This window comes from Palaemon carinicauda, chromosome 7, assembly GCF_036898095.1.
Source record: "Palaemon carinicauda isolate YSFRI2023 chromosome 7, ASM3689809v2, whole genome shotgun sequence".
Classification (NCBI taxonomy): domain Eukaryota; kingdom Metazoa; phylum Arthropoda; class Malacostraca; order Decapoda; family Palaemonidae; genus Palaemon; species Palaemon carinicauda.
The window spans coordinates 27,627,265-27,651,045 of NC_090731.1; the positions used below are offsets into that span (position 1 = coordinate 27,627,265).

The following is a 23,781-nucleotide window of genomic DNA, read 5'->3' on the forward strand; positions in this document are numbered from 1 at the left end:
CTAACATAACGTAAATAAAAAGTAGTGTGTGAAAGACGCTTCCTTATGAAGCCATGAATCATTAAAAGTAATCTAATTTCCTTGAAATTTCAAAATTGCAATACTATGCATTTGAAGGATAAACAAACTATACATTGACTGAATGCTTGCCATTTAGGTAACCATTGCTTTATAACAAGAATAGTTTTCTAGGATATATATAGTTTGGTATTCGGTCAAATAACCACCTCATTATATTATTGGTTCGAAGGGGATATGGTCCTAGTCTCTCAAAAATGATTCAGAATTAAGCTGAAATGAGCAACTCTTCTATTCCAGAACACTTTTTGCATTAAATGTACTCATACTTATGTATTTAAAAAAAAATAATTCAGATAAAATTAACAGAGTACGGTAATGAAATATCAATGAAAAGAAAATGGACAGACAGAAGAAACGATAGTATAACCACTGAGGTTCCACCACTGTCTTAGAGGAACTTGCTATTATTGGCAATTATGAATTTTATCCACATGTATATGATTAATAAACAGATGCTTAAAATTATCTAATTAAAGAAAACTACTCATCGAAAGGGATGTGAAAATTAGTGGTAATAGCAGTACTAACAGGGTTATTTTGATGAATAAAAAGTATTTTTTATTTTTTTTTAAACCTATTACTGTATTTATACAATAATTCTAAACTATCCAGGTCCTCAGATATAATGGAATTATTAGCCCAGACTACACAAAATATAAGGGAGTTAACTAATGGTGACCTAGCGATTCATTATATATCTGCAGGGCTACCTGTCTCAGTTTTATCTGTTAAACAAAGACAAAAGTGTCTGTGGCATTCACAGATCATGGATAGTCTAATGTAAATAATTAATTTTTCAATATCAAACTTACCCGATGATCATATAGCTGCATCCCTGCTGCCCGACAGAAAAATTCTACGGGAGGAATACGCCAGCGATCTCTATACAGGTGGGGGTGTACATCAACAGCGCCATCTGTCAAGTAGGTACTCAAGTACTCGATGTCAACAACGAACCAATTTTCCCTCTGACGTGCCACAGGCAAGACCTACTAAATACGCCGTCCCTAACTGGATTTGTTTTCACAACGATTTGGTGAAGTACACTATTCCAGTTTTGAGCTTTCGCTATGCAGGGTTTTATCTTCATTTCAAAACTTGAACTCGTTTTGGATAGATTTAATTATGGTGACGAAGAGAGTATGGACTCTCTTTCACTTTTAAATGGCCGACCCTTCCCTTAGACGGAAGTGTTGGTGACGAAGAGAGTATGGACTCTCTTTCACTTTTAAATGGCCGACCCATCCCTTAGACGGAAGTGTGTTTAGGTTTTTGGTAATTTTGCTTAACAAGTTATAGATCTATTTATTTTATATCTCTCCGCCTTTATAGGCCTCTTCGATTAACTTTCCATTTATTATAAACTTATAAAAATTAATTTTTATGTTTGTTTATATGCGACCTTTCCTAATAGTAGGCGGTCCTTACTTGGAACCGAAGTTAATTAACATTGACCCCGTCATATCGTATTTACCTTTTAAGAATTTAATACTTTTTTAATTTTAATGTTTTATGAAAGAATTTCTTTGATAGTCTCGTACTGTTTTCAAAGATGAACTAACGTTTAGTTTAGTCTCCGCAGTTGTTGACGTTCAGAACGTTCAACATGCGCTCTATCGTTACGATAGAGAGAGAGTATTTCACGGTTTCACGTTGCAGTAAGAGTAAACCGATTCTAGCGTTTCGTTCATTCTTTCTTAGCTTAAATGGTTTAAATTCTAAATAAAGGAACTTTTTATTTGGGAAACCTTTCAGTTTTTTCCTTTATCAAATAATATGTTTTAACGATATGTAATTGGGCTCTTCTCTCAGGTTCTAAGTCAAGAGAGAAGAGAGAGAGAGAGAGAGACGGAGGGAGAGAGAGGAGAATAAACGTTTCATTCAAGCGGGTAACGTTGTTCTCGTTTTTTACTCTTCTCCCTAGTCGCTGTAGGGGAAGAAGGTAAAACGTTTCTAGAGTTTTATTCTTGTTCCCAGGCTTTATGCGGTGAGAGATTTTAAACGTAGTTTATTTGATCTAGTGTTTAGTCTCTTTTCCAGCCACTGAATTCTTTATCTTTAATTTTGTTTTTCTGTTGCATTGTAATACTGTTTTCGCAATTACTACCTTTTAATGAAGGATAGGATTGCGTGTTTCAGATAGAAATCAGTTAAAGTTTCGATTTCAGTGAAATAAGTGCTAACAGAAAATCAAAAGTGATAAAGTGATATGCGCAAAGTGTTACAGTGTTGCGTTCGAGGGTTCGTCTATTCGTGCCAGTGGTTCACCTAGTCCGATACCTCTTACAAGCTCCCAAGCCCAGGGGAGAAGTAATGTCGAAGGACTTATGGGTTCCACAGGCCTTGATCGACGAACAGACGTTTCCCTCCGTGGTTTCGGGTGTATCTACACACGTTGCCGACGTGATCACCCCACCCACACAAAGACGAGAGAGCCCATTTATTCCTCGTCTGCGGAAGAGGTTTCTCGCAGAAACCATGGACCAATCTTGCAGCTTTTTTAAGTGCAAGTCGGTCCCTTCCGCGCAAGTCCAACGGCCTAGGTGTAGCCACTGGGTCAGTCCGGACTCGCTGCAGTCATCCGACGACTGCACACCTTCCGAGAGAGGCAAGGTGGTACCGCAACAGGCAGTAACTCCGTCTGTTGCCGCACCAACTGTTTTAGACCCTCAGTCACAACGGACAGTAGCTCCGTTTGTTGCCGTCTTTTATAGACCCTAGTGGTCCATGCTGCAGATATGCAGTCTCAGCTTGCTTCCTTCATGCAGGAGTATCGTGCTGATAAGGTTGACACTGCACCTGTTAACCTACAACCTGCCACGGTTGTGCGCTCAGCAGATACTGCGGCTGCCTGCTCCCACACTCCACCTGTGAGAGCTCCACCGATGCGCAGTCGATCCTGCCAGGCGCATGTTCATGCTGCACCCTCCGTTGACATGCGTGAGCTACCGCATCAGCAGTGGGAAGGTGCTGTCAAGCTGCCGTGTTTTTCCGCAATGCGGCATGCTCCGCAACCCACGGCAGTCCCTCCCACGCACCAGCACTCCGCTTTTGTTGTTGCCAGCTCCCACAATCAGACTGCGGAGAAGGTTGACGATGCACCCGTTGGCCTACAGCCTGCCACGGTTGTGCGCCCGGCATGGCTGCCTGCTCCCACACTCTTGTTGTGAGAGCTCCTCCACCCATGCGCAGTCGACCCTGCCAGATGCATGCTGACTCCCACAGACACACGGAGCACTCCGTTGCCGTGCGTGAGCTACCACAAGCTGCCGTGTTTTGACACGGTGTGTCAGCCTCCGCAACACACTGTGGTTACCGCCACTCGCCCGCAGCAAACTAGTCAGTCAGGAGTTGAGGCTTCCCCACACAGCTTTGGTTGTTGCCAACTCACAGACTGTCAAACAGTTACATGACGTTGCCTTCTGGTGTGCTACTAATACACCAGTGCTGTATGTCCTCACGCATCTGTTGGGGTTGACAGTTCAGTTTTTGACAGTTCACAGACTGTCAAGCAGTTTCATAACGTTGCCTTCTGGTCTGCTGCTTATGCACCAGTGAAACCCTCACTGAGATAACCTAGCTTTTCTCGGACATGGTTCCTGTAGATGAGAAAGTGCTGTTCTCCCTCCTTCTGATATTCCCTTGAGGACTCTGTCATTTGGAGAGGAGCCTTAAGCTGCTTAGCCTCCTATGGACTTTAATTAAAGCATAACATGCTTCCAGGGAGGGTAAATGGTTCCGCTTCAGTCGCTAACCCCGTCTGTTGCCACACCTGCTCCCATAGACCTTGGGCTTTGTTGCAAGACATGCAGTCCAAGCTTAGTCTTTGATAGAGAATTTTTTACGGAGAAGAACCTTCTTGCCAACAACCTTCCTACCGGTTGGTTGTACGCCCTGTTGACGCTGAGGTATCCTACTCACGTCCGCCAGTTGAGATGGTTCCTCCACCGGTGCGACCCAGTGTGGGTTGCCAGTCGCACGTTGACGTTAAGCGACTCTCGGAGGTGGTTGTGGACGTTCAGTGTGTCACTGGGAAGACGTTCAACAACCAGCAGAGGTGACTTGTTGTGACGCAGTGCGGCAACCTCAGCAACCCGATAAGGGGTTGTCTGCACAACCCAGACAGTCTAGACAGTTTCGGGTTGTCGCTGTACTTCCTCGCTTCCCCATGGTTGACAGTTCACAGACTGTGCAGCAGTACCATGATCTTGTGTCCGGCTCCGTCACGCATCCACCAGTGCGACCGGATTCAGCGAGTCAGACGTTGCCCACTCCGTTGCCGTTTCCTCATCAGTTTCGGATGAGGAACCCTCTGATGAGGACATGGCTGAACAAGACGATCAACCCCCAGCCCTGCTATCCATCCAGAAGATGCTGAAGAAGGAACACGGCCCTGTCAGGCTGTGGATGAGTCTGGTTAGGACACTGTCATCCGTGGTTCAATTGGTGTCACTTGGAAGACTACACCTCCGTCCTCTTCGGTTTCATCTAGCTCTTCACTGGAAAAGGACAAGACGCTAGAAGCGGTCTCGATCCCGGTTTCCGGAAGATAAGTCTGGTCTGACTTGATGAAAGGACTTTATCAACCTTTGATAGGGTCTTCCCCTGACTGTTCAGACTCCCAACCACGTTCTCTTCTCAGACGCATCGGACGTAGGCTGGGGTGCGACCTTAGGCGGTAGGGAATGCTCGGGATTATGGAACTCGAGTCAAAGGACAATGTCCAAGAGGCTCTCAATACTTTGCTCACCTATCCCGGACCCAGCAGTAGTTCTTTTAGATGCCTTTCGACTAGATTGGTCTCATCTAGATCTATATGCATTCCCTCCGTTCTAGATTGTCAACAAGGTACTGCAGAAGTTCGCCTCTCACGAAGGGACAAAGTTGACACTAGTTGCTTCCCTCTGGCCCGCGAGAGAATAACTTACCGAGGTACTTCGATGGCTAGTAGACGTTCCCAGAACTCTCCCCCTAAGGGTGGACCTGCTACGTCTGCCACGCGTAAAGAAGGTACTCCAAGGCCTCCACGCTCTTCGTCTCACTGCCTTCAGAGTATCGAAAGACTCTCGAGAACTAGAGGTTTTTCGAAGGAGGCAACCAGAGCGATTGCTAGAGCAAGGAGAACATCCACCCTTAGAGTCTACCAATCGAAGTGGGAAATCTTCCGAAACTGGTGCAAGTCAGTATCCGTATCCTCGACCAGTACCTCTGTAACTCAAATAGCTGACTTCCTCTTATATCTGAGGAAAGAGCGATCTCTTTCAGCTCCCACTATCAAGGGTTACAGAAGCATGTTGGCATCAGTCTTCCGTCACAGAGGCTTAGATCTTTCCAACAATAAAGATCTACAGGACCTCCTTAAGTCTTTTGAGACCACGAAGGAGCGTCGTTTGGTTACACCTGGTTGGAATTTAGACGTGGTTCTAAGATTCCTTATGTTAGACAGGTTCGAACCACTTCAATCAGCCTCCCTGAAAGATCTCACCTTTAAGACTCTTTTCCTGATATGCTTATCCACAGCTAAAAGAGTCAGTGAGATTCATGCCTTCAGCAAGAACATCGGATTCTCATCCGAAACGGCTACATGTTCTACATCTTGGTTTTCTAGCCAAACACGAGCTGCCTTCTCGGCCTTGACCAATATCGTTCGATATTCCAAACTTATCGTATGGTTGGAAATGAACTAGAAAGAGTATTATGTCCTGTAAGAGCTCTTAAGTTCTATTTAAAACCTTTACGAGGCCCGTCTGAAGCTTTATGGTGTTCAGTTAAGAATTCATCTTTGCCTATGTCAGAGAATTCTTTATCCTATTTTTATCAGACTGTTAATACGAGAAGCTCATTCCCTTCTGAATGAGGAAGACCAAGCTTTGCTGAAGGTAAGGACACACGAAGTTAGAGCTGTCACAACTTCCGTGACCTTTAAACAAAATAGATCTCTGCAAAATAGATTCAACGCAACCTATTGGAAAAGCAAATCAGTGTTCGCGTCTTTTATCTTAAGAATGTCCAGTCTCTTTACGAGAACTGCTACACTCTGGGACCATTCGTAGCAACGAGTGCAGTAGTGGTGGGGGCTCCACCACTACAATTCCCTAATTCCAGAACCTTTTTAATCTTTCTCTTGAAATATTTTTGGGTTGTCCGGAAGGCTAAGAAGCCTTTCGCATCCTACTTGATTTGGCGGGTGGTCAAAATCATTTCTTGAGAAGCGCCTAGATTAGAGGTTTTGATGAGGACCTTTAGTATGGGTTGCAACCCTTCATACTTCAGCTCCTAGGAGTCGCTCAGCATCCTATGAGGATCGCGAGGCTCAGTAAGGAAGACGTACTTAAAAAGGCAGAGTAATTGTTCAAGTCGTCTTCCTTACCAGGTACTTATTTATTTTATGCTTGTTATTTTGAATAACTGCTAAAATGAAATACGGAATACTTAGCTCATAATGTCAACTTGTTATGCTGGTCTCTACCCACCCCCCTGGGTGTGAATCAGCTATATGATCATCGGGTAAGTTTGATATTGAAAAATGTTATTTTCCTTAGTAAAATAAATTTTTGAATATACTTACCCGATGATCATAAATTAAAGGACCCACCCTTCCTCCCCAATAAGGAACCAGTGGGACAGAGGAGAAAATTGGTTCGTTGTTGACATCGAGTACTTGAGTACCTACTTGACAGATGGCGCTGTTGATGTACACCCCCACCTGTATAGCGATCGCTGGCGTATTCCTCCCGTAGATTTTTTCTGTCGGGCAGCAGGGATGCAGCTATATGATCATCGGGTAAGTATATTCAAAAATTTATTTTACTAAGGAAAATAACATTTTTAAGAACAAAATATTCTTGCATTATTGAAAATTATATATTGCCACCTATGTATCATATCAAATACAAAGATACTGTTTTCTGTTTACATTTGTGGTCTTGTAACTTCTCTGCTTACATATTTCTTGGTTAAAGATAGTGAGAAAAATTGTCATTTCTTGCAATTGAGGCCAGGTTCTCCTCCAACTTGAATGTCTTAGTTATTATATAATTTATTGTATGACTTAATCCTTGTTACAGGTTCCTTATTTGACTACTTTAAACCATATATGTTTACAGTGATTCAAGTTTTAATTGCTTTGTATCTTTAAAAACAAGATTATTTTAAACTATTGTGTTTCCTACAGCTTGGGTGTAGACGAAATCCGTAGTGCCAGCTACACGCCAAGTGATGCTATTTTTTCAGGATTGTATTCCTACCATGTTGCTAATAATACATGGGTGAAATTAAGGGAAGATGTAGCAGGAAACCCAATTGGACCTCAAGACATAAAGTCCCGCATTGGACATTCTATGCTTTTCCATACTGTGAGTATTGTTTGTAGATTTTTATGATTGTATTCTATGTAATTCTAAAGTTTAATTTTGTAATCACTGTATGCTGTTTGAAGATAAATAATTTTAGATTAATTAATACTCTTCACTATGTTAGGTTATTTTGTTTCTGTATTTTCTGTGGGGGCAAGACTTGCTTGTACTAACCACTACTTGGAATGGTCAGTTCATTGATATTCAGCTATTGTATTTACTTGTTTTAGCCTCTATATAAAGTAGCATCTATGGCATAGCTGCTATACTGCCACCAACCTGCCATGTCGCAAGAGGTAAGTGGAAGAACTTGGGTTCCAGAAAAATAACAACAAAGACCCAGATCCAAAGTAATGACATTGTACCTGGAGGTTTATTATGTCTCCCTCTTTCTCTCTCTTGTTATTTTTATTTATATGTGTCTTATTGCTATATATTGTTGGTAAAGATTTCGTTTCTATAGTTTGAAGTACCATATTTCCCGTGTCATAAGACGCTACAAGTAATTTATGATAAAAAAAAAGGGAAATTGAGGATTTTACAACCTATCGTAGCAACAATCCCTAGTCGGCGAATTCTAGTGTGATTTTTTGTCTGGCACAGTAAATTTTCATATTTTGGGTGTATTATGAAATGCATACATACACATACCAAGGCACTTCCCCCAATTTTGGGGGTAGCCGACATCAAACTAATGAAACAAAAAAGGGGACCTCTCCTCTCTACTTCCTCCCAGCCTGACAAGGGACTCAACTAAGTTCGGCTGGTACTGCTAGGGTGGCACTGCCCACCCTCTCCCGTTATCCACCACAGATTAAGCTTCATAACGCTGAATCCCCTACTGCTGCTACCTCCGCAGTCATCCAAGGCACCGGAGGAAGCAGCAGGGCCTACCGGAACTGCGTCACAATTGCTCACCATTCATTCCTATTTCTAGCCTGTTCTCACCCTCACAACTTTGTTCCTAACCCTATCTACTCGAGATACACCAGCCATACTCCTTAGACACTTCGTCTCAAACACATTCAAATTCCGTCTCTCCGTCACTTTCATTCCCTACAACTCCGATCCATACATCACAGTTGGTACAATCACTTTCTCTTACAGAACTCTATTTGCATTCATGCCCAACCCTCTATTTTTCACTACTCCCTTAACTGCTCCCAACACTTTGCATCCTTCATTCACTCTCTGACGTACATCTGCTTCCACTCCACCATTTGTTGCAACAACAGACCCCAAGTATTTAAACTGATCCACCTCCCCAAGTAACTCTCCATTCAACATGACATTCAACCTCGCACCACCTTTCCTTCTCGTACATCTCATAACCTTACTCTTACCCAAATTAGCTCTCAACTTCCTTCTTTCACACACCCTTCCAAATTCTGTCACTAATCGGCCAAGCTTCTCTTCCGCGTCTGCAACCAGCACAGTATCATCCGCAAACAACAACTGATTTACCTCCCATTCATGGTCATTCTCGCCTACCAGTTTTAATTCTCGTCCAAGCACTCGAGCATTCACCTCTCTCACCACTCCATCAACATACAAAAATAAACAACCACATTGACATCACACATCCCTGTCTCAGTCCTAATCTCACCGGAAACCAATCGCTCACTTCATTTCCTATCCTAACACATGCTTTACTACCTTTGTAGAAACTTTTCACTGCTTGCAACAACCTTCCACCAACTCCATATAACCTCATCATATTCCACATTGCTTCCCTATCAACTCTATCATACGCTTTCTCCAGATCCATAAACGCAACTTACACATCCTTACCCTTTGCTAAAAATTTTTCATTTCTGCCTAACTGTAAAAATCTGATTCATACAACCCCTACCTCTTCTTAAACTATCCTGTACTTCTAAGTTTGCATTCTCTGTTTTATCCTTAATCCTATTAATCAGTACTCTACCATACACTTTTCCAACTACACTCAACAAACTAATACCCCCTGAATTACAACACTCATGCACATCTCCCTTACCCTTATATAGTGGTACAATACACGCACAAACCCAATCTACTGGTACCATTGACAACACAAAACACATTAAACAATCTCACCAACCATTCAAGTACAGTCACACCCCCCTCCTTCAACATCTCAGCTCTCACATCATCCATACCAGATGCTTTTCCTACTCTCGTTTCATCTATTGCTCTCCTCACTTCCTCTCTTGTAATCTCTCTCTCATTCTCATATCCCATCACCGGCACCTCAACACGTGCAACAGCAATTATATCTGCCTCCCTATTATCCTCAACATTCAGTAAACTTTAAAAATACTCCGCCCACCTTTTCTTTGCCTCCTCTCTTTTTAAAAACCTTCCATTTTCATCTTTCACTGTCTCTTCAATTCTTAAACCAGTCTTCCTTACTCTCTTCACTTCTTTCCAAAACTTCTTATTCTCGTCATATGAATGACCCAATCCCGGACCCCACCTCAGGTCAGCTGCCCTCTTTGCCTCACTTACCTTGCGCGTTACTTCCACATTTTTCTCTCTATATCTTTCATACTTCTCTACACTATTACTCTGCAGCCATTCTTCAAAAGCCTTCTTTTTCTCTTCCACTTTTACCTTCACTCCTTCATTCCACCATTCACTGCCGTTCCTCATGCTGCCTCCAACAAACTTCTTGTCACACACATCACTTGCAATCCCAACAAAATTTTCCTATACTAACTTCCACTCCTCCTCTAAATTACCAGTTTCTCTTACTTTCACTTCGTCATATGCCATTTTCAACTTTTCTTGATATTTACTTTTTCCCTCTGGTTTTATTAGCTCTTCAACCTTCACTAGCTCCCTTTTACATCCACCTACAGTATTCCCCCACTCTTGCTACAACTAATTATTCTTCCACCAAAAAATGATCAGACATACCATTAGCCATACCCCTAAACATGTGCACGTCTTTCAATCTTCCAAACATTCTCTTAGTTATCAACACATAATCCATGAACGCCCTTTCTACCACTCTTCCATTTGCCACTCTTACCCATATATATTTGTTTTTATCTTTCTTTTTGAAAAAGCTAGAACTTATCACCATCTCTTGCTCAACACACATATCTACCAGTCTCTCACCATTCTCATTTTCACCTGGTACGCCATACTTCCCAATGACACCTTCTACCTCTCCAGTACATCAAAGACATTACCAAATTATTACTTTATTACAAAATATGAAATGAGAAAATAGATAAATACAGTACTGCATAAACAATAATACATCCTAGCATCATCTGCTTGGGCAGCTTAGATACCATTAGTTGGCATGTTTGCATGTAGATGGCTTAGTGAGTTATCATCTGTCCACCAAAACAAAAAGAAATATCTTGTCTTCATTAATCAAAGAAAGTGCATTAAAGATGAATTTATGGATTACATATGAATGATAATTGTAGGCTTATAGTTTATATCTGGTGCGTGTGAGCATTTGTATGTCATTACTGAGGTGTTTGAGAGTTGTCTAACTCCCTTATAAAACTTTATCTTAGTGTTAAGATGCAGGGTGCTTTTTGGGGTATTTTTGAGGAAGAAAAGTGCGTCTTATGAATGACATGGGAAATACGGTAATTACTATTCTCTGAAATAATTAGTATTATAATTTTTTTTCTAATGATTCCTGTAAATATTATAGATTTGATATTTGTGCATCATTTGTTAGCTTTACCTTTTTTGATAGTGCTTTCAATATAGAAAAAAAAGTTTTTGAGATACGCGTTGTAGTTGCCAGTTGGTGAATTTTGAAAGAAATTCTCTGAAATATGTTGCATCAGTTTTGACACTGACTTTACTGAAATAAGAAAAGGAAAATCTGAAATTTTTAGTTGATTGTATTCTCGGCAACAGTTTTGCTTGTAGTTTTGCTAGCAAGCAGAAAAGATGATGCAATAACAACTCCTTTTTAAACAGAAAACTTACTCCCTGGTTATATAAGAATGGCTATAGTCCCTGGACGCCCGGCAGAAATTCAAAACTCGTGGCAATCGCAGATATGCCAGTTGTACACTAGCGCCCTCACGGTAGATAGGCCAAACTATTCCAACCAATTCAGACATTCTCTGCCGCTTTCACTGGCAACAACAATTGGAATTCACTCGTGATTACCCTGGATTTTAGCAGTATTTTGGTGATGTACTCCTATTTTCGGGTTCTGGCATTCGCTTATTTGGTTTTATTGATCTGTGATCACGTGTTTATAACTTAAAAAGTAGGATTAGGAATTTTTCAACCTATTTTAAAGCTAACGAAAGCATAATGGCGATATGTAAACATCTCGCCTCATCTATGACGTCACAGCCATATGACGTAAGCTAAAGTCTGACTTGCTTTTTACAAAGAATGATAAGTGAATACTTTCTTACGGAGTACTGTATTAAGTTATAAATTAAGTTATAAATTTAAAGGATTACTGTATGTTATTTTAAGAAAATTTTTGTCCTTTTAATAGGTTTTCTTTGGATAATCTTCAATCTGTTTTCAAGATTAACTAGCGTTCAGTTTATTTATGCTACGCAGTTTTCAGTCTATCGTTACGATATCACAATTTCTCTTTGTATCGATTTTTATGAATTGTACATTCTTCTTACAAACTCAAGTTTTAAGTTGTACTAGATTAAAGAAACATGTTATTTTGCAATTAATTGGTCCTTTTAGTATTTTTCTTTAGTCAGAGATTCAGTTAATGTTTATACGACGTAGTATTCTTTACAATCGATATAGCTCACGATTCTGTGTATCATTGTTTACTTGTTGGTTTTTGGAATACTAAAATTTTTCGTATAATAATTATAGATGTTCCAATTGTCACTGGAGATAATTCGCCTTTTATTGGAACCCCGTAATATAAGGGTTGGTTTTAATATATAGATATATTCTTTTCCTATATCTATTCAGGTAATATGTTAATATTTTATATTTAATATGTTGTTGTATTTATATGGGATTCAGTGACTTTTGCATTCCCATTCAAACCCTTGACAGAATAGTAAGTCTCTCTCTACGGGGGTCATTTTGTTTGAGAGTGTGTATACTTTGGTTTTTTAAACAATTATGAAAATATAATTTTTCCAAAGAGTAAAATGCAAATTTTTAGTGCTAGATTAATGCAGTGAATTTTATTCAATTCAGTGGAGGGTGCTTCTGTTCGGACCTGTCGTTATCCTAGCATTAGACTTCTTTCAAGCTCCCGGACCCAGGGGAGAAGTAAAGTCGAGAGGCGTAGCCTGGCGTTTATCGTCTTGTAAGACCCGAACAGAAGTCCCCTCGAGCGGTTTCTGTTGATCCCCAGAGCGCTCTCCCTCGCTGTAGGTAAGGCGAGGTAAATGTGTTTTCTAACATTAAGCGATGACGCGCATCAGGCGCGAAGCTGAAAACAAAATTAGAAACATTCTTCGTGTGTTACGGTACATGCAGTGTCAGTGTCAGTCAGATGCGGACGCGGGGCCGCCGCTGCTTCCACCAGACGGGTGTTCGTTTCCCGAAAGTGGGGAGTGCTATGGAAACGACGAAGAAGGCGGGTTCGTGTTTGAAGATGCTGCACACGCGTCGTTTAAGATTGATCCTAATTGGTCTTTGCTGTTAGACATGAAACAGCAACTATCTTCGTTTATGCTGTCTTATCAGTCTGCCGTTGGCAGTGCGGTTGGGTGTCATGAATCCGGTTTTGATGCGTTGTTGCACAGGCGACCTGCTAATTCCGGTCGGTGATGACGCGTTGTCGCACAGGCGACCTACCAGCCGCAATTTTCAACGGCGGGAGAAGGTGGATGCATCTCGTCAAGGCGGTCGCGGGGCGGAGCGTCAGCGTCAGCCAGACACTATGCAACCCATGACAATATAATTTGATGTCTACATGACCATGAACGTCTAGCGTTGGAACATTGTTGCGCCAGGCGCTATATTAATAAATAAATCTTAACTAGAAAGATATGTTCTCAGACCAAGGCCTGCTGGACTAATTCTTGATTGGGAGAGTTAGAATTAAATCCTCTAAAGCATTGAGGTCAGAATTCAGAATCTTAAGGAGTTGACTCCTAGGAAACAAGACTTCTCTACCTAGGATAGAGACTTGTAGGAGTGACTTTCAGAAACTCAAAGTTTTTTTCTGAAAAGTTTCCCTTTTATTTTGTACCTGCTGCTCCTCGTTCAGACTTAAGAGTTTTTCGCTAGGTGCGTCAAAGGTGTTTGTTTATTATTTTATTATTATAACTAGCCAGGCTACAACCCTAGTTGAAAAAGCAAGATGCTTAAGCCAAAGGGGTCCAATAGGGAAAGATGGCTCCGTGAGGAAATAAGAAAATAAATAAATTAGCATTAAATCGTTCTCAGAAGAGTAACAGCGCAAAGAGACAGTGCTAATAGGGCAGTGCAATAACGCGTCCTCAATGAAACATAACAAACCTAACTGTAGAGGTTGGTGCAGCAGCACCTTCAGCTGCAACAGCAGGAAGTGCATTAGGGCCTTTATGAGAAAAGAGCGTAAGAGTATATCTCTCTCAACGGGCAGATCTTTTATGATTTAATGTGATATAGTTAAAAATGCAAATGTTCAGTGGCTCGTAAACCTAACACAGTGCACTGGAGGATGTGTTCGTTTGTGTCCGTCTTACTCCTAGCTCGACACCTCTTCCATACTTCTCAACCCCTGGGAGAAGGAATGTCAGAAAGCTAAGGTATATCGCAGACCTTGTTTGCTAAATGTATGTTCCACCGACCGATCCTGTCGATGCATTCCAAGACGTTCGCTCTCGACTTTGGAATGACGAAGTAAAAGTGTTTTCTTCGCCTTCGATTGACGAATTGTGATGTCACAACCATGTGACGTAATCTCTTAAGCAGAGCGAGATTTGAATGTCTTGAAGCGATCAGTTCATCATCGCTATGGCATCACGGATCTTGTGACATATTTCTGCGTAATAGGACGCAGTTCCCTGACGAGGCTGGCGTTTTACATTTTCCCTTCCTGCTAGACCAAGAAGTTACTCGTCATGAACGCACGCGAACAGGACTTACCCTCGCAGCAGGCGTGTCGCGATGCTTAGGCTGGAAGCAATCGAGCATGTTTTCTTCCACGAGAGAGGCAGAAGTTAGACAAGTCGCATACAAACATAACTCTTCCTCTGGAATCTTACACATTTTCCGGTAAGAAAGCGTTCGTCCTCGTCGAAGGACGCTAAACCTAGACTTGGTTGACACCAACCAATGCGTTCAAGACCTTTCATGAGTCGTATGTCTCCTGATAACCTATCCTGCAGTAACTGATGTTCGCCGGAGGTCTTCTTTTCGGAAGAAGGCGACGTGTCAGCAACAAAAATCGCGTAAGACACGTAGTTCATCTGGGTAAAAGGTGCTCAGTTTACTTCTGTTCACGCTTCTTCTCCTCCCCCAGATTGGGGGAATGTCTAGTACTTTCCTCTGGTGACCACCCGACTACTGTTGACGATATCTCGCAGCATTAGGTACGTTCAGGTCGCGCAGAAGGCGCGCTGGAAATGTCATAAGGACTTTCCCATGTCGGTCACGCGACTACGGTTGATGATCCCTCACAGCGATCGCTCACGCTTGAGTTAGCGCACACGGTGCCCCGCAAGTGTCTGTTATGTCTGAGCTAAAGAGGTCAATTTCATCTCTATTTGATGCTTACGATTCTCGGGCGGAAAAATTTCACCTAGTAGAATCTAAGGGCAGTAATAGACCAAGAAAACGGTCTTCCGATAGAATCAGATAGCGTAGTTCTCCGATACTCAGCAACGCTCCCTCGCAGCGATCAGCTCGCGTTGCGGCAAGCGTTAGGGCGGACGCATGTGGCAGTCTGGTCTCTCCCTCACGGCAGACACAGACGCCAATCTGGTCTCTACCTCAAGGCAGACGCAGACGCCAGTCTGGTCGTATGCTCTACTCTGACTGTCAAAATTATCCTTTCAACAAGTTGTCTCACCTTCGCGTTCTGTCGGACCCGCGACTACCGCTCATGCGGACGCATGCTACACGCGGGCAGCTCACGGCAAACTGATCAATCCGAAATCCCATTGCAACCTAGACGCATGCGTCAGCCTGGACATATGCTGGACGAGGTCAGTCAGGTTTTGTCCCCACGTCATGATAGACAAACAGTTGCTTCTTTGCGCCACTGACCGGACGCGAGACTGTTGCTATAGATTTGCAACAGGCGGGACGCAGACAGCGCGCTGATACCTCATGGCAAGGTGAACGCATACAGCACGCTGACACCTTACGGCAATGCAAACGCATGCGGCAATCTGGTCGCATGCTGGACGCATACAGTCAAGACTTGTTCTCACAGCAGTATAGACAAGTTGTTGTCTCTCCTTCGTGACTCTTTGGCCACGCAGCTAACGCTCCCTCGCGTCAAGCTATTGACTTAAAGCATGTTGAACACTCGCTGGTTACACACGATCAGGTCTTAACCTCACAGCATGAGGTTCACTTTGTTGATGCTACTTTTCAACAAGCCTAGCTTCGATATTGGCTCCTTGCAAGCGATCTGAACGCGTTTCGGGAGACGGTATAGATCTTGACTCCCCCTCACGGCATATTGGGCATATGCAACATGCTGGAACCATACTGGACTCATGCTGTGCCCATGCTGGACGCATGCGATCGGACCGTTTCCCAGCGTCAGGATCGCGAACGTCTTATTTTAAACCACCAAGCTTTAGGTCTGGCTGCCTTCAGTCTTTCGGACAACCCCTAAGATCTAGAGGGTTTTTCGAAGGAGGCAGCTAAGGCTATCGCTAGTACAAAGGACTTTTACCTCAAGGTTTTGCAGTCCAAATAGGAGGTTTTAGGGAGTGGTGTAGAGTTAAATCAGTTTTTTCATTTAGTACCTCTGTAACACAAATGGCCGATTTCTTCTTAGATCTTAGAAGAAAGCACATTTTTTCCTCCTCGACCATCAAGGGGTACAGGAGTATGCTGGCAGCTGTCTTCAGATGCAGGAAATTGGATCTATCAAATAAAGACCTTCAAGATCTTCTCAGATCGTTTGAGATGGCTAAGAAGCGCCAGCAAGATTCACCAGCCTGAAATTTAGAGATTGTTTTAAAGTTCCGCATGAGTGACAGATTCGAGCCTTTACACTCGGCTTCTTTTTAAGATCTGACTTTGAAGACTTTTTCTCAGTAAGTCTGGCAACAGCTGAGAGTCAGTGAAGTTCACTCTTTTAGCAAGAATATGGGCTTCAGAAACGGATAACCCATATGCTCCTTGCAACTTGTATTATTGGTCATAAACAACGTCCTTCTCATCCATGGCCTACTTCTTTCGAGATCACTATTCTCTCGGATATGGTGTTTGAAGAGTTGAAGAGAGTTTTTTGTCCTGTTAAAGCGATGAAGTTTTATCTGAATAGGACTAAAGGAGTTAAGAGACAATTAAGAGGCTCTTTGGTGCGCATTCAAGAAGCCTGCGCTACCTATGTCTAAAACGCCCTATCATTTCTTATAGACTTTAATTAGAAAGGCTCACTCACACTGTGGTGAGGCAAACCTTAAGCTGTCTAAAGAGTAAAGACTCATGAAGTTAGAGCTGTGGTAACTTCTGTAGCTTTTAAACAAAACTGTTCTCTGCAAAGCATCGTACATACAGCCTTTTGAAGGAGTAACCTGTATTTGCCTCGCATTACTTATACCGTATCCAGACTCTTTATGAGGACTGCTACTATTTGGGATCATTCGTAGCAACGAGTGCAGTAGTAGGTGAAGGATCCACCACTACGTTTCCCCCAATCCCTAGTACCCCTGTTCTCCTCTTGGAACTTTTATATATGTTTTTATGATTGTACGTGAAGATTGGTCGACAATCTTCCGCAATTTTTGATTTAGTCAGGTGGTCATTATGTTCCTTGAGAGTGCCCGGAACAAGGGTATTAGTTGAGGTCCTGTTATTGCACCGTTTGACAGCTCCTAGAGATCTTCAGCCCCCTGGGTGGACCGCTGGATCTCAAAAGAATAGCAGACAGAATGAAGCAGAGAACCATTGAAGTCAGCTTCCTTATCAGGTACGAACCTCTTAAGTTTGTTATATTTAACTCTTAAGTGAATTTCCAATTATGTTGCTGTCTCTGACCCGCCACCAAGGGTGTCAATCAGCCATTCTTATATAACCAGCGGGTAAGTTTTTTGTTTAAAAATTATATTTTCATAAAATAAATTTTTGAACATACTTACCTGCTGGTTATATAACTTATAATCCCACCCTCCTCCCCTCTAGAGACCAAGGGGCATGGAAGGTCTGAATTGGTTGGAATAGATTGGCCTATCTACCGTGAGGGCGCTAGTTTACACCTGGCATATCTGCGATTGCCATGAGTTTTAAATTTCTGCCGGGCGTCCAGGGACTATAGCCATTCTTATATAACCAGCGGATAAGTATGTTAAAAGATTTATTTTATTATGAAAATATAATTTCTCTGTCTTCAAAAGAATATGGGAAACTTAGAAATTGGATGGTGAGCAGTAAAATCTATAATTTTATTCTATATCCTCTGTTCTTTATTACACACTATAACTAATATTTTTATAATGCTTTTATGTATTCAGTGATCCCTCGTTTTTCGTGGTAATTGAATTTCCGGGAAGTACAGACACCATATTTGTTTAATTATTTAACATGTAGTTGGACTTTTTTGAACCCTCCCTGTACTGTTAACAACTTGCTCTCTACTCTATTAATAACAGGGACAACTTTTAAGCAACATGAAATCAGTAGGTAAGTTAACAGTACTATATGACAAGGGCTAAATAACAGTAGTAAGCTATATATAAGTTTACCATACAGTAGAGAGGTTACTGTACTGTACAGTGAACCCTCGTTTATCACGGTAGATAGGTTCCAGACGCGGCCGCGATAGGTGAAAATCCGCGAAGTAGTGACACCATATTTACCTATTTATTCAACATGTATATTCAGACTTTTAAAACCTTCCCTTGTACGTAGTACTGTTAACAAACTACCCTTTAATGTACAGAACACTTAATGCATGTACTTCAGTACCCTAAACTAAAACATGCACAAATATTAAAGGCGATTTTATATCATGCGTTTCCTAAACACGCTAAAAAGCATGATAAAAAATGGCAACCAATGTTTTGTTTATGTTTATCTCTGATCATAATGAAGAAACAAACTGGAGGTAGAGCTTTGCTTATTACCCAGACATATTTCTCATACTTTTCCCTTAGAACTACATCACATCTTCCTACTTTAGATATATATATATATATATATATATATATATATATATATATATATATATATATATATATATATATATATATATATATATATATGTGTGTGTGTGTGTGTGTGTGTGTGTGTGTATATATATATATATATATATATATATATATATATATATATATATATATATATATATATATATATATATATATATATATATATATATATGTATACACATATACATACCTACATATATACATACATACATGTGGCCTCGGGGGCATAAAACAATTAGAATAGCGCCAACGTTATCCCTGCGTGTCGTAAGAGGCGACTAAAAGGGACGGGACGAGGGGGCTAGGAACCCCCTCTCCTGTAAAAGTATCCTGTGAGACAGCAACAAAGAGATGGAGCTGGGGGGAGAGTGACTGCTCCCCGCACTCTAGTTTTGGGGTGTTTGAATGTGCGTGGATGTAGTACGATAGAGAGTAAAAGATGTGAGATTGGAAGTATGTTTAGAAGTAGAAGGATGGATGTATTGGCCTTGTGTGAGACAAAGATGAAAGGAAAGGGTGAAGTGATGTTTGGTGAAATGTCTGGTAGACTGTCTGGGATTGAAAGGGGAAGAGCGAGAGAAGGTGTGGCTTTATTGCTGAGTGAATGGATGACAGGTAAAGTAGTGGAATGGAAGGAGATATCATCTAGGTTAATGTGGGTAAGGGTTAGGTTGGGTAGGGAATGTTGGGCGTTTGTCAGTGCGTATGGGCCAGGTAGTGAGAAAAGTGAAGAAGAGCGGAATGAGTTTTGGAATGAATTAACTAGGTGTGTAGAAGGACTGGGTAGAAGGAATTATGTAGTTGTTATGGGTGATTTAAATGCTAGAGTGGGTGCTGGAGAGGTAGAAGGTGTCATTGGGAAGTATGGCGTACCAGGTGAAAATGAGAGTGGTGAGAGACTGGTAGATATGTGTGTTGAACAAGAGATGGTAATAAGTGCTAGCTTTTTTAAGAAGAAAGATAAAAATAAGTATACATGGGTAAGAGTGGCAAATGGAAGAGTAGTAGAAAGGGCATTAATGGATTATGTGTTGATAACTAAAAGAATGTTTGGAAGATTGAAAGACATGCACGTGTTTAGGGGTATGGCTAACGGTATGTCTGATCATTTTTTGGTGGAAGGAAAATTGGTTGTAGCAAGAGTGGGGGAATAGAGTAGGTGGATGTAAAAGGGAGCTAGTGAGGGTTGAAGAGCTAATAAAACCTGGGGTAAAAAGTAAATATCAGGAAAGGTTGAAAATGGCATATGACGAGGTGAGAGTAAGAGAAACTGGTAATTTAGAGGAGGAGTGGAAGTTAGCAAAAGAAAATTTTGTTGGGATTGCAAGTGATGTATGTGGCAAGAAGGTTGTTGGAGGCAGCATGAGGAAGGGCAGTGAATGGTGGAATGAAGGAGTGAAGGTAAAAGTGGAAGAGAAAAAGAGGGCTTTTGAAGAATGGCTGCAGAGTAATAGTATAGAGAAGTATGAAAAATATAGAGAGAAAAAGGTGGAAGTAAAGCGCAAGGTACGTGAGGCAAAGAGGGCAGCTGACCTGAGGTGGGGTCAGGGACTGGGTCAGTCATATGAAGAGAATAAGAAGAAGTTTTGGAAAGAAGTGAAGAGAGTAAGAAAGGCCGGCACAAGAATTGAAGAGACAGTGAAAGATGGAAATGGAATGTTATTAAAAGGAGAGGAGGCAAGGAAAAGGTGGGCGGAATATTTTGAAAGTTTGCTGAATGTTGAGGATGATAGGGAGGCAGAGATTATTGCTGTTTCAGGTGTTGAGGTGCCAGTGATGGGAGATGAGAATGAGAGAGAGATTACAATAGAGGAAGTGAGGAGAGCACTAGATGAAACAAGAGTAGGAAAAGCATCTGGTATGGATGGTGTGAAAGCTGAGATGTTGAAGGAAGGGGGTGTGCCTGTAATTGAATGGTTGGTGAGATTGTTTAATGTGTGTTTTGTGTTGTCAATGGTACCAGTAGATTGGGTCTGTGCATGTATTGTACCACTATATAAGGGTAAGGGAGATGTGCATAAGTGTTGTAATTCAAGAGGTATTAGTTTGTTGAGTGTAGTTGGAAAAGTGTATGGTAGAGTACTGATTAATAGGATTAAGGATAAAACAGAGAATGCAATCTGGGAAGTACAGGGGGGTTTTAGAAGAGGTAGGGGTTGTATGAATCAGATTTTTACAGTTAGGCAGATATGCGAGAAATATTTAGCAAAAGGTAAGGAGGTGTATGTTGCGTTTATGGATCTGGAGAAAGCATATGATAGAGTTGATAGGGAAGCAATGTGGAATGTGATGAGGTTATATGGAGTTGGTGGAAGGTTGTTGCAAGCAGTGAAAAGTTTCTACAAAGGTAGTAAAGCATGTGTTAGAATAGGAAATGAAGTGAGCGATTGGTTTCCGGTGAGAGTGGGGCTGAGACAGGGATGTGTGATGTCGCCGTGGTTGTTTAACTTGTATGTTGATGGAGTGGTGAGAGAGGTGAATGCTCGAGTGCTTGGACGAGGATTAAAACTGGTAGACGAGAATGATCATGAATGGGAGGTAAATCAGTTGTTGTTTGCGGATGATACTGTACTGGTAGCAGACACAGAAGAGAAGCTTGACCGACTAGTGACAGAATTTGGAAGGGTGTGTGAGAGAAGGAAGTTGAGAGTTAATGTGGGTAAGAGTAAGGTTATGAGATGTACGAGAAGGGAAGGTGGTGCAAGGTTGAATGTCATGTTGAATGGAGAGTTACTTGAGGAGGTGGATCAGTTTAAGTACTTGGGGTCTGTTGTTGCAGCAAATGGTGGAGTGGAAGCAGATGTACGTCAGAGAGTGAATGAAGGTTGCAAAGTGTTGGGGACAGTTAAGGGAGTAGTAAAAAATAGAGGGTTGGGCATGAATGTAAAGAGAGTTCTATATGAGAAAGTGATTGTGCCAACTGTGATGTATGGATCGGAGTTGTGGGGAATGAAAGTGATGGAGAGACAGAAATTGAATGTGTTTGAGATGAAGTGTCTGAGGAGTATGGCTGGTGTATCTCGAGTAGATAGGGTGGTGGAGGTGGTGAGGGTGAGAACGGGTGTAAGAAATGAGTTAGCGGCTAGAGTGGATATGAATGTGTTGAGGTGGTTTGGCCATGTTGAGAGAATGGAGAATGGCTGTCTGCTAAAGAAGGTGATGAATGCAAGAGTTGATGGGAGAAGTACAAGAGGAAGGCCAAGGTTTGGGTGGATGGATGGTGTGAAGAAAGCTCTGGGTGATAGGAGGATAGATGTGAGAGAGGCAAGAGAGCGTGCTAGAAATAGGAATGAATGGCGAGCGATTGTGACGCAGTTCCGGTAGGCCCTGCTGCTTCCTCTGGTGCCTTAGATGACCGCGGAGGTAGCAGCAGTAGGGGACTCAGCAGTATGAAGCTTCATCTGTGGTGGAAATGTGGGAGGTTGGGCTGTGGCACCCTAGCAGTACCAGCTGAACTCGGCTGAGTCCCTGGTTAGGCTGGAGGAACATAAAGAGTAGAGGTCCCCTTTTTTGTTTTGTTCTTGTTGATGTCGGCTACCCCCCAAAATTGGGGGAAGTGCCTTTGGTATATGGATGGATGGACATATAAAGTGAACCCTCGTTTATCGCGGTAGACAGGTTCCAGACCCGGCCGCGATAGGTGAAAATCCGCGAAGTAGTGACACCATATTTACCTATTTATTTAACATGTATATTCAGACTTTTAAAACCTTCCCTTGTACGTAGTACTGTTAACAAAATACCCTTTAATGTACAGAACACTTGATGCATGTACGTACTAACGTACCCTAAACTAAAACAGGCACAAATATTAAGGGTGACTTTATACAATGCGTTTCCTAAACACGCCAAAAAGCACGATAAAAAATGGCAACCAATGTTTTGTTTACGTTTATCTCTGATTATAATGAAGAAACAAACGCATTTACACATCTGTGTATAGGTTAGTTTCTGCATCGATTATATTGATTATTCAGTACAGTATGTTGATTTGGTTATTACCAATGTTTTACTTAATTTTTCTTAGGACTTCCAAATGAAATGTTTTTCTTTATGACGCCACCTGAAACGACGGCGTCATAAAGTACGCTCAGTAAACAAACTAAGGAATTTAACGCGCATGATGAAAGTGATAAATAATGATATTACAGTAAAAGCTTTAATAAAATATGTTATTACAAATATTATTTACCGTATCTATATAAAATTATACATACGTAGCAAAGCAGGAAAACAATCTACGAAAGAGAGAGAGAGAGAGAGAGAGAGAGAGAGAGAGAGAGAGAGAGAGAGAGAGAGAGAGAGAGAGAGAGAGTTGTTTTACATACGTAAATGTAAATTTAAAAGAAAAAAAAAATAGCCCCATTTCATATAAGATAGATTACAAATATTTTACTTTATCATATTACAGTAGTCTGTATAATACTGTAAAGTTCAGTACAGTATGTTGTTGTTAAAGTCGTGGCGATGAAATTCTCACGAAACAAAAACACGCCATTTGAGTACAACAGCGGATCTCTCTCTCTCTCTCTCTCTCTCTCTCTCTCTCTCTCTCTCTCTCTCTCTCTCTCTCTCTCTCTCTCTCTCTCTTCATGTTATACAATACTTACATTTAGATGAAGAAACTAAAATTAGTTTTCTTAGTGTCAATTAAATACGAAACGAAATAATTAGGCCGAGTCTACATCCATTTCAATCATAGCTAAAAATACGGCATCCGATTTCATCAGCAACCACTATTTTTTGGGAAATATCATTTTATTCTAGAAAATTGCCACTCTTTAAATAATTAATTGCACATTAAGAAAGCGTGTACTTTTGTTTTTAAATTTCGGGTTTGTTTTAAAAATCGAGTATTGTTGACTTCTTTTTTTTTTACTTTTGGCTGTGATTAGATCAGCTGTCATCTAGCTGCCGCTCTTGAGTATGTACGAATACACTAACAAAGTATCATTTATACCATTTCTTAACTTATTCAAACCGTCTACAGTATACAGTTGATATTACATAAGCATCAATGTGTTATAACCTATCAAATTTTTTTGTTTATTACATTTAAACCT

The 23,781-nt window shown here is 41.3% G+C and overlaps 1 protein-coding gene across 2 annotated transcripts in view; it reads left to right on the plus strand.

The window, feature by feature from the left end:
• LOC137643905 (muskelin-like) overlaps positions 1-23,781 on the plus strand; it is a 148,386-nt gene that overhangs the window by 96,380 nt on the left and 28,225 nt on the right. For both annotated transcript variants that reach the window (XM_068376655.1, XM_068376656.1), the window contains exon 11: positions 7,256-7,436. In XM_068376655.1, coding sequence (XP_068232756.1) covers positions 7,256-7,436 — 181 coding nt within the window. The remainder of the gene's footprint in view (positions 1-7,255; positions 7,437-23,781) is intronic.